General features: G+C 23.6%; 1 protein-coding gene across 1 annotated transcript in view; it reads left to right on the top strand.

The window, feature by feature from the left end:
- Positions 1 to 12,400, top strand: part of LOC122499908 (disintegrin and metalloproteinase domain-containing protein 12) — a 101,187-nt gene that overhangs the window by 51,548 nt on the left and 37,239 nt on the right. Inside the window, exon 2 of the mRNA XM_043608486.1 lies at positions 11,164 to 11,255. Within this exon, the coding sequence (XP_043464421.1) occupies positions 11,164 to 11,255 (92 nt within the window). The remainder of the gene's footprint in view (positions 1 to 11,163; positions 11,256 to 12,400) is intronic.

Below are 12,400 nucleotides of genomic sequence, written 5' to 3'. Positions count from 1 at the left end.
ATACGCAGATAAATCGGTTTTGTCGCTTCGGATCACCGATCCCCCAGTGTGGCTCAAGCGTGAATTAATCCCGTAAACGAATATATTCAATTCTCACTGGTTTTGCAGCCGGAAAAATGCAATGGATTTTCATGAAACTTTATACTATTCCCACATGACTATTCCGCCTGATATAACTGACATTAATACTACTACTACTATGATACTGTAAAAATGATGGAAAAAAAACAAAATTTCAAAATATTCTGTCCGAAAGTAAAGTGCTTTTACTACTGCGAAGCAAAAAAAGTTATGATTTGCGAAACATGTCTGACTAAAATCCTGTTTTACTACTGGTGAAAAAAATATTTTTTAAAATTAATTATTAGCTAATAAATTATACAAACAGAATTCATAAAATTAGTGAACCTAGATGTTAAAATGTCTGACTAAAATTTACTTTTACTACTGAAATAAAATTTACTGACACTTATCAATTGTCTGACTAAAATTTACTTTCACTACTAAAACCAAAATTTCCTGAGATTTATTAATTGGGTTCCTATAAAAGAATATTTATCTACTGAAACTAAAGTTTCAGTACAGAGACTTTTTAATTGTCTGACTAAAATTTACTTTCACTACTAAAAACAAAATTTACTGATATTTCAGGGCACGGATTGTGCGACTTTTTTTTTACTTTTATTTACAAATTTCTTTCAAATTTTTCGAAAACATCAATAACTTCTTTTTTAAATAACTATTTAATTATTATTTTCCCGTAGAAATTAAAATTCTTCAAAACATTCAAATTCAAAACTTTATGAGATTAAACAACTTATAAAAAATTTTTATAAAACATAAAACATGAGTCTTCGACTCGGAGCAATCGATGTGTTCATATTTTATGATAATTAAAGATGACCGAGTGATAAAATCATTATTTTATATTATAAGACTTTATGAATAAAAAAATTTTTTAATCATTGTTTATGAAAGTAATTGAATTATTGAGAAGAAATTTATAAAACATTAGTAAGTAATTGAATTTTGAAGAAGAATTTTTATATTTTTAAAAATAATTAAAATTGTGAAGAGAATTTAAAAAAAAGATTTGAAAATAATTGAATTTCTGCTAAGAATTTTCTTACTTTTGAAAATAATTGAAGTTTGCAAAGAATTTTATCAGAACTTATAAAAATAATTAAATTTCCATGATGAATTTTATTATTTATATAAAATTTTGACGAGAAATTTGAAAAAAAATTGAAAATAATTGTATTTCTAGGATGAATTTTATTATTTAAAAAGATAATTAGAATTTTGACATGAATTTTATTAAAATTTGTACAAATAATTAAATTTCAGAGAAGAGTTTTATTATTTATAAAGATAATTGAAATTTTGAACAGATTTTTTTAAATATGTTTAAAAATAATTGAATTTTAATATTTTTAAAAATAATTCAAATTTTGAGAAGAATTTAAAAAAAAATTTTTAAATAATTGAATTTCTGCTAAGAATTTTCTTACTTTTGAAGATAATTGAATTTTGCAAAGAATTTTATCAGAAGTTTTGAAAATAATTAAATTTTCATGATGAATTTCATTATTTATGAAAATAATGATAATTTTGACGAGAAATTTAAAAAAAAAATTTGTAAATAATTGAATTTCTGGGAAGAATTTTATTACTTTTGAAAATAATTGAATTTCTAGGATGAATTTTATTAAAATTCTTTGCAAATAATTGAATTTCAGAGAAGAATTTTATTATTTATAAAAATAATTGAAATTTTGAACAGATTTCTTTTATAAATGTTTAAAAGTAATTGAATTTTGCAGAAGAATTTTTGATATTTATAAGGATAATTGAAATTTTCAGGAGAATTTAAAAAAAATTTTGGAAATAATTGAATTTCTGCGAAGAATTTTATTACTTCTGAAAATAATTGAATTTTGCAAAGAATTTTATCAGAACTTTTGAAAATAATTAAATTTCCATTATGAATTTTCTTATTTATAAAATTTTGACAAGACATTTAAAATTTTTTGAATATAGTTGAATTTCTGCGAATAATTTTATTACTTTTGAAAATAAATTAATATCAGAGAAGAATTTTATTATTTGTAAAAATAATTGAAATTTTGAACAGATTTTTTTTAAAAATGTTAAAAATACCTAATTAAAATTTTGTCATGAATTATATTAAATTTTATCAAATATTATTCCGGATTGTTTGATATTAAAGTCTGTGTTGTCGAGAAATGTGATTTTTTTTTACAATTTTGACATTTTTGTGTTTCCTTTATGGCGTTTTTTCTAAAATTTCATGCGACTTTTTTTCGACTTTTTCGGAAACTTTATGCGACTTTTCGTGACTTTTGTTGTGAATTTATGCGACTAAAGCGACTTTTTTTAGTCTTAAAGACGATCCGAGCCCTGATATTTATCAATTGGCTGACTATAAGACACTTTATCTACTGAAACTGCAGTTTTAAGAGAGTTTTTTTTAATCTGTCTGACTAAAATTTACTTTCACTACTAAAATAACATTTATTGAGATTTAACAATTGACTGACTATAAGACACATTATCTACTAAAACTAAAGTTTTTAGAAGTATTTTAATTTGTCAGACTGGACGTTTATTTCTACTACTAAAAAAAGAAATATTTGAGAAAATTTTAATGTGCCCGACCAAAATGTACTGTAACTACTGAAAATAGAGCGTCTGGCTAGAATTTGTTTTTACTACTAAAACAAAATTTATTGAGATTTATGAATTGTCTGACCATAAGACACTTTATCTACTGAAACTAAAGTTTTTGAGTTTTTTTAATTTGTCTGGCTAACATTTAATTTCACTACTAAAAAAAAATTTACTGAGGTTTGTTAATTGGCTGACTATAAACCACTTTATCTACTGAAATAATATTTAAAGTTTTTGCAACTTTTTTGAAATTGTCTGGCTAAAATTTACTTTTACTACTGGAACTACACAAAAATTACAGTGAATTTTCATTTGTCTGACTGAAACATGCTTTGACTACTAAAACAAAAATTATAATACTTTAGAAATTTGTCTGACTAAAACCAAATTTTATCACTGACAAAAATATTAATATTTTGTTATAAAAATTCTGACTGTAATTTATTCGAAAAACAAATAGAAATTTATTTGCAAAAAAAAATACAGAGTTACCAATTTGTCCGACTAAAATATACTTTTACTACTGAAATTGAAAGATTCAACGATTCACATAGATTTTTTTACTAAAACTAACTTTCTCCTTTAAAATAAAAATCTTACTAAAAGATGTCTGACTAAAAATTACTATTACTACTGCACCAACACTTTCTAGGGAAATAATATCTTTATGACTAAAATTAATTTCACTACTGAAAGAAAGAGAAAGAAAATACTAAGAAACTTAACGAAAATTTAATAAATGTCCGACTAATATTAAGTTGTACAACTGAAAAAATAAAAATTGATTTCTCTGCCTAAAATAAGCTTTTCCTATATAGTCAGAAAATTTTTTTTGAAATTTTCTGACAAAAAATTATTTACTATTTAAAAAGAAAAAAAAAATTATTTATATTGAAAGAAAAATATTGTTTAACTTGTCTGACTGAAACACAGTTTTACTACCGAGACAGAAATTTATAAAAATTTGTTAATGAGACAAATTTTTTATTACCAGTTTTTTTTTATAAATATGCCTGACTAAAACTGCTTTCTACTACTGAAACAAATCTTTACCACTAGTTTTTGTAAATACGTCCCACTAGGAAACAATTTTACTATATACTGAAAAAAGTTACCAGAAGTTATAAACGTCTGACGAAAACTGACTTATACTACTGATTCTTCATTCTAAATAAATCAAGTCTGACTGTTACTGTCTTTTACTACTGCTACTAAAAGTGCAAGAGCTCTTTGAAATGTTCAATATAAATAACGAATCGATAACTTTATTTGAATGCAACTGTCTTCTCCTGTAAATATAAAATGGAAATATAGGATGAAGGCGTAAAAATAATCTCCAACGTATGATATTAAATTTATACGAAGGGGGGAGAGGGGTACGAAAGTTTATGTTTTTCGCTTCACTTTTTCGTAATTTTATTAATTTCCAGAAAAAAAATAGACCTGGCGGAATTAGTTCGTTATGTTTTCGTACTTTTTGAATTTTTCGAGTAAAAAAGAAAAAAAAAGAGGGAGAGAGAGAGAGAGAAAAGAAAAAGAAGAAGGAAGGACTGAAAGAAAGGGTGAAAAAGACAAGTAAAGGGAGAGAAAAGAGAGAAGGAAACAAAGAAATAAAAAATTATAAGAGAGAAGAAAAAGGAAAAGAAAAAAATGAAGAAAGAAAGAGACAGAAAGAGACAGAAAGACAAAAAGAGAAGGAGAAAAGGGAGAGGAGAGGCAGAAGAAAGAGAGAAAGAATCAAAAATAAGAATACAAGAGAAGAAAAAGAAGACAAAAAAGAAAGAAATACAGAAAGGAAGTGGGAGAAAAATGAGAAAAGGGAGAAGGAAAAAAGAGAGAAGAAAACAGAAATGAAAAAAGGAGAAGCAAGAGAAAGAAGACAGAAAAAAGAAGTAAATATAGAAAGGGAGGAATAGAAAGATGAGAAAAGGGAGAGGAGAAGAATGAAAAAAGAGAGAAGAAAACAAATGAAAATAAGAAGAGAAAAGCATAAGAAGGCACAAAATAGAGAAAGAAGAAAGAAGGAAAGACACAAAGGGAGGTAAAGAAAGATGAGAAAAAGGGAGGAGAAATGGAAAAAAGGGAGAAGAAAAAAAGAATGAGAAAAGAGAAGGAAACAAAAAAGTAAGCAAGAAAAAGCAAAAGAAAATGAAGAAAGAAAGAATGGAAAGACAGAAGAACAGGGAGAGAGAGAAGAGCTAAAGAGAGAGGGTGATGCTTTTAAATTTAACGACTTTCCCATATATGCCAGGTGAGCAAGTGTCACAGGTGATTAAAAAAAACAGTAGAAAAGAATCTAAGATAAGCGTTAATTGAGTGGCTGTTGTAAAGTAACCAACCAGATTACGCAGGTACTTTTAGTTCAAGTCGATAACAACTTGAGGCTATAAGAGGGTAAACTTATACGATAGCTGAGCTTTTATAGAATGCCCTTATCTCTATAACCTGTGTAAACTTTGTTATCCTATTATTAGAATTTCTCACGACTCTACGCATTTAATTTCTTTTAAATACTTTTAAATACTCGTATTTTATTTCTATTTTTTTCTTCGATTTTATCTCATAAACATTTATTTTCTCACAAAGCATTGAAAATGTACTCTCTCTCTCTCTCCCTCTCAATCAATAATAACTAATTTTAGTTTTTATTAATAAATACTTGTCTATATTATCAGATAAATATATTTACTTGGAACAGTTAAAAATATTTATTTGATAATAAAAAAAATAATCAATCATTTGAATGAAAAAGATTTTTTTCTAAAAATAAAAAAATAATAACAAAATAATAGTTTTTCGTAAAATACAAATTAAATACTATTATCAAAAATATTGGCAAATGGCAAGATTTGATATTTTTGGATCATTTGTTTGAATCGTTGAAAACTTTAAAGAAGTTAATATTTAACGCTCGCAATTTTTTTTCTGTCTAATATGATAGATATTTATTAGTTCCTATCTAACGGCTGGTATAATATGTATATACACATGAAATTGACATACACGTTTATGTATTAGTATTTGTATTATGTGATGAATACATGTCAACGTCCGGCAAAATGAGTCATGTCAGAATAGCCTCATATCTTGCGATTATTGAAGCTACCGTAATTATGATCTTTAATTGACTAACGAGCTTGAATGGGGATAGCTAAAGCAGTGCACGTATTTAAAGTTTTGATTTTTTCCTCATGTACATACATATGTATGTTATTTATTGACAAGACAGTTTTTATAGTAGTTTTATTAGTAAAGCGAATCTATATTTTTATACTGATGGAAGAAAATTATAAAGCATTTTTTACTATAATATATTTACAAAGTAAAATTGAAGCTGCCTCAAATTTCTGGGAGTTTTTTTTCATCATTTCAAGAGTAAATTTTTTTTAGAAAATATTTTTAAAATTTTCCTCGAATGTAATTAAAGTTTAATAAGTGTCTGACTAAAATTCAGATGTACTACTCTGTTAAAAAAAGTTACAAATATAAATTTTACTATGCGCTCGAATTAAATTGTTTACTTTTACTGAAATTCATTTCGAATACTCTAAATCTGAATTAGTAGAAATATTCACTAATTTTAATTAGTGACTTTTTGAAAAACTTTTTAAATAGTTTAAAATTTTCTGCTTTTGAATTATAGTCAATTTTACTAATGAATTAGTGCACTAATTAATTAATTACTAGTAATTTCCATGGAAATTACTATTTATTAGTAAAATTTACTAATTCAAAAGCAAAAAATCAGTCACTAATTCAAATTAATAAACATTTTCACGAATTCAAATTCGGAGAGCACGGAAAAATTATTAAGTAATTTTTATTTAGCTAAAATTATAATTTCAGTTAAAAAAAACATTTTGTAATTTCTGTCAGTTTTACTATTTTCGAAGTCAATTGTACTATACGAAGAAAGTAAATTTTTACAAATTATTTAAATATATATTTAAATTTAGAGAGAAAGTAAACGAAAGTTCAATAAATGTCTGACTAATATTTAGTTGTTCTACTGAAAAAAATTATAAAATCATTTATCTGACTAAAATATAGTTTTACTACTGAAAAGAACAATTTTACGAACGTTAATAAAATTGACGCAGTAAATAGTAAAATTGACTTCGGAAATATTAAAAAAAAAACTTGAGGAGAAATGGTAAAGTTTCCCCATTCGAAAATAGAAAAATGACAAAAATGCGCCGAAATTCCAAAAAGTTTAATTTTTACTATAAAAGTATAGTAAAAATTTATTACACAGCTGATTCGTTTTTTTTTTCGTGTAATAAATCATTGACAATTTTTTAAACTTTATTCCTGCTTTTATTTAAAAAAATTTCTTTCATTTTCGATCAAATTCATTTTATCAATTTGAAAAAAGAAATTTAAAAAATATTTTTTTAAATTCTTAAAAAGGAAAGAAATTTTTTTATTATTTACTGCAAATTATTTTAAATAGTTCACGATTTTCGGCTTTCGGCCATGTACGTGTCTTTATAGTATAAAAGTTAATTAATTACAATATCAGTAATAAAAATAAATTTTTTTTTCTGCGTGCGTGTTAAAAGAAAAATTTATAGTCTAATTAATTAAAAAATATTTTATCATGCCGCATTTGAAGGGAACCCCCTCCCCTCCAAAAAAATGTTATTAATACAAAGAAGCCCTCGCTGAGTAATTAAATTTTTACTCATTCAAGTGATAAATTGTAACTTGAAATGAGCGAGTTTTGGTGAACTCCACCGAGAATCAATATAATCGCAGGGATGAATCATATAATATCAGCGGATTCTATTGATTTTACCATAAAAGCTGCATGTACATAACTTTTATATCAGCTTTATATTTTTTTTTATATTTTTAAATTTTTATAAAACTAAAGACTAAAAATTTGTTTAAATTTAAATTTTTTAAAATTACTATTAAGTATTATTTTTTTATTTATGTAAACAGACATGACAATGTTTACTGAATTTAGGAAAAAACAAATTAATTATTATTTAATCATTAAACTGATTGTTCCTAAATTTGAGTAGTTTTAAAATTGTTTACTCGAGTTTTAGCGTTGAAAAAATTTTTCTTTAGTTATTTAAATTTCATTTCATTTAAGTTTTTTATTTTATTTTATTTATTTTTATTTATTTTTTCTACTAATTCTTAGTAAAAAAAATTTTGTATCAAAAATTAAATTTACTTTCATTTAACTTAATTAAAAAATATAGATTTATATTATGAATCGCATTTGCGATTATAAAATATATTTGAAGCAAACGCTTTTCATTTGAATAAAATAAATTTTCGATCATACATTTAGATTGGCGAAGTTGAATAAACTCTATATTTGAATGAGGCAAATCGCGATATGGATATTCAAAAAGTAATTGCACTTTAGCATAAGTCAAATGAAACAACCCTTTGGCGCATCATATAAACCCCTTATCGCATAATACATTCACTCAGATTATCCGCTTTTAATTGCGGTTAAAGTAAAACATAAAATATTTACAGAAGATGAAAATTTTAGATAGAATATTATAAGAACTTTTAAACAAAAATATATAACTAGAACAGTTACAATAATTACTGTATTAACCAATTGGGCGTAAAATTACTGTCATTGAAATTATTCTATCTAAAATCTATTTATTTATTTATTTGAAAATTATTGAAAATTTAAATAATTGTCACTAAAAATAATTGTAACTACAAATTATTGTAACCAAAAATGACTTTAGCTAAAAATTGCTGTAACTAAAAATAATTGTAACTGGAAATAATTGTCATTAAAAGTAATTGTCACTAAAAATAATTGTCACTAAAATTATTATTAGAACTAAAAGCCTAATTGTCACTTAAAGTAATTGTAACTAAAAGTTACTGGGACTAAAAGTTATTGCAACTAAAATTATTCTAACTAAAAATAATGTTGACTAATAATAATTATAATTAAATAATTATTCTATCTAAAAATAATTGGAACTATAAACAATTGCAACTATAATAATTGTTACTAAAAATATTTTAACAAAAATTATTTTAACTGAAATATAACTGTAACTAAAAATAATTATAATTAAAATCACTCCAAATAATTATAATTAAAAAATTATTCTAACTAAAAATAATTGTAAGTATAAACCATTGTAACCAGAAACAATTAACACTAAAAATAATTGAAACTATAATTATTCTAACCAAAATTCTCGGAACTGAAAATAATCATGACTGAGAATAATTGTCACTAAAAATAAACGTAAGTAAAATTATTCCTCCTAAAATTAATTCCAACCAAAAATAATTGTCACTGAAAATTTCAAGACAAACTACAGTACACCAGGTGTAAAATATAATTCATTCATAATTCCGGAAAAACAAAATTTTTATCATCTTCATTTCGAAATCAAACTATAAATACTTGCCATGAATATGAAACAGAAAGAGCACAACGTTTGATAAATTTTTTATCACAAGAAAGCATACACAGTTGGGAACATCCTGGATAATCGTTCTTTATACAGAAAGTTTTTTTTTCAATGGTCGTTGACACTCTCGTTCACAACGTATTTAAATATGCATATAGAATTTTTTTCTTTTCAACTTTATATTGCCTTATACTATATAGTTCGTGATTTTGCTCCTCACATGTTCTGGCAGAAGAGAGGAATAATTTTCTGCCAAGATACACAGGAAAAAAAACGTTTTCTGATCCGGGTCAATAAAACGGATTCGAAACAATGAAACACGTGAAAGGAGATAAATACTTATTTTTTTAAATTAGTTAAAGTTTTCTAAAAAGTTAGTGAACGTTTATTATTTTAATATTTTTTAGTAAAATTTAACTAGCAATTAGTCACTATAGTTATTTAATTAGTAAATAGGTCAGTAACAATTATTTTAAGTTAGAATTATTTTTAATTAGAAATATTTTCAATTAGAATAATTTTAGTTACTATTATTTTTAGTTAGAATAATTTTAGTCACAATTATTTTTAGTGTCAATTATTTCCAGTTACAATTATTTTTAATTACTAATATTTGTAGTCAATAAATTTTAATAACAATTATTTTTGGGTAGAATAATTTCAATTATAATTACTTTTAGTTGCAATAACTCTAATAATAACAATTTTAGTGACAATTATTTCTAGTTACTATTATTTTTAGTCACTAAATTGTAGTTACAATTTATTACTTTTAGTGGCAATAACTTGTAATAATAATAATTTTAGTCACAATTATTTTTAAATGGCAATTACTTGTAGTTAAAATAACTTTAATAAATAATTTTAGTCACAATAGTTTTTAGTGGCAATTAGTTCCAGTTACAATTATTTTTAGTCAATAAATTTTAGTAACAATTATTTTTAGGTAGAATAATTGTAGTTACAATTACTTTTAGTGTTAATAACTTTAATAATAATAATTTTAGTCACAATTATTTTTAGTGACAATTATTTCTAGTTACTAATATTTTTAGTCAATAAATTTTAGTTACAATTATTTTTAGTGACAATTATTTTTAGTTACAATTATTTTTAGTCACAGTCATTTTTAGTATAAAAACTCATTTTTCGTTACAATAATTTTAGTTGCAATCATTTTTAGTGACAATTATTTCTAGTTACTAATATTTTTATTTTTAGTCAATAAATTTTAGTTACAATTATTTTTAGGTAGAATAATTTTATTTATTATAACTTTTAGCTACAATAACTTCAATAATAATAATTTTAGTCACAATTATTTCTAGTTACAATAATAATTATTTGTGTATTTTTTTACTAATTACTAAAGTAAAAAGTCAGCTAATATTTCACAAACAAATAGTTATTTTTAACTATAATTAAAATTCAAAGAGAGAATAATGTAAACTAGCATTGTTGAAATTTAAGACAAAAATTCTCGAGTGTAGTAATGTGAGAGGAAATTGATTAATAAAATCAATATATATGTATATAGTCGTTGAAATTAAAACAACTTGACTTTGGAAACAATCGATGTTCTTCGCGTGAACTATTGTTTCTAAGGTTCGTAGAGTGCTTAGCAATGCTGTTTTTGTCGGTCGATCAATATCAAACACTCGAGGGTATATATTCACAATTCTCAACCGAGAGCTAATGTATAATCTTATTTGTATAGAAAAAAAATTGTCAAGAACCTCTTCCAATTTTTATTTCACTTAATAAAAAAGAAAAAAAAATATTCCCTTCATAATTCGTTAAAAAAAATTTTTTCAAAATTGTTTAAAAAAATTAAGTTTGTTAATTGATTTCAATTAATATGTTTCAATTTCAATTAATTTGTTTTAATTAATTTCATATAATTTGTTTTAATTAATTTTTATTAATTTGTTTTAATTAATTTGTCAATTAAATTGTTAAATTAATTAACATTAAATAGTGAAAAATGCAATTTCTTAAAATCATTTAATCTTTATATCTTTGGACTAAAAAATAAAATTTATTTTGTTTTTTCCAGGTCCCTCAACCGATTTTAGCAGGCATCAGATAATTAGGCCAAAAATCTATCATGCCAGGCATAAAAGGGAAATTTCGTCAACCAAAGAAAATGTAAGTAATTCCCCACTATTTTTTTAATTAACAATTTATTATTTTATTTAAAAAGAGAAACAATTTTTTTTAAAAATTAAAATGTTATATAATAATTACATTTTTTGTACAAAACACGAAATTTTTAAAATTTATTATTAACAAAAGAATTTCTCTGATAAATAATTAATTAATTAATTATATTTAATTATTGTAATTATTAATTTTTTTAATTTTTAATTTTCTCTAATAAGAAAAATGTTTAATCGTGAATAGAAACAAAATAAATTTAAAATTAACAATTTAAATTGTTAATTTTAAATGTATTTTGTTCCGGTTGAAACACGTTTATTTTTAATTCATTATTTTTTTTTTTTTTGAAAAGAATTTACCACTTTTTTTGAATTTTTTGATTATTTGCACAATAGAAAAGTTTTCATGGGGGAAAAAAAATATTTTATGGACAGTTCGAGGTTTTTTCTGTGTATATCTTTTATCTCGCGCGAATCTTTTGATATTAAATTCATTTGTACTGTTTGTGAGCTTTTTTTTAAAGGAAAAAAAAAAGATAAAATAAAAAAATAAAATTCGTTCACAACTCGGAAACGTCGCTGCCGTTGGCGCCTGTATATAACTCATTTATTGTTTACTATGCGCGTTGCAAACCACCTCGGTGCAACAATTTCAATGCAAATGTTTCGACATGAGCTGCATCACAAGCACAACAAAGCGTCGTCCCCGATATTTCTGACAATAACAGAAACCCAAAAGTCAAATCCACTAATTTTGACATAGAATTTATATTATTATTACCTCCATTCGGTGTTAGAATAAAACTATTGTATTATTTTCATTAAATAGTTAATTAATTTTAATTGGTTGAATAATTAATTAATACTCAAAGTAGTTGAATAACTTTGCAAAGAGATTTTTTCTATGTTTTAACTTTCTGCATTTTTTTATTTACGATTGTTCTGATTTTTTACTTTCAATAGTTTTCAATTTTTTGTGTTTTACACTTTTACAGAAAAATGTAGAAAGCAGAAAAAAGAAAAATAGCAAAAAACAAAAGTCGAAAGTAAAAAATAGACTTTTGCTTTTTCGCTATTTTTCTTTTTTTCTACTTTCTACATTTTTCTGTAAAAAAACAAAGAATTGAAAAATAT

The sequence above is a fragment of the Leptopilina heterotoma genome, unplaced genomic scaffold, assembly GCF_015476425.1.
Source record: "Leptopilina heterotoma isolate Lh14 unplaced genomic scaffold, ASM1547642v1 Lhet_18, whole genome shotgun sequence".
Taxonomy (NCBI): domain Eukaryota; kingdom Metazoa; phylum Arthropoda; class Insecta; order Hymenoptera; family Figitidae; genus Leptopilina; species Leptopilina heterotoma.
Note: the sequence above shows the minus strand (reverse complement) of the source record. Positions and strands in the feature narration are given on the sequence as shown.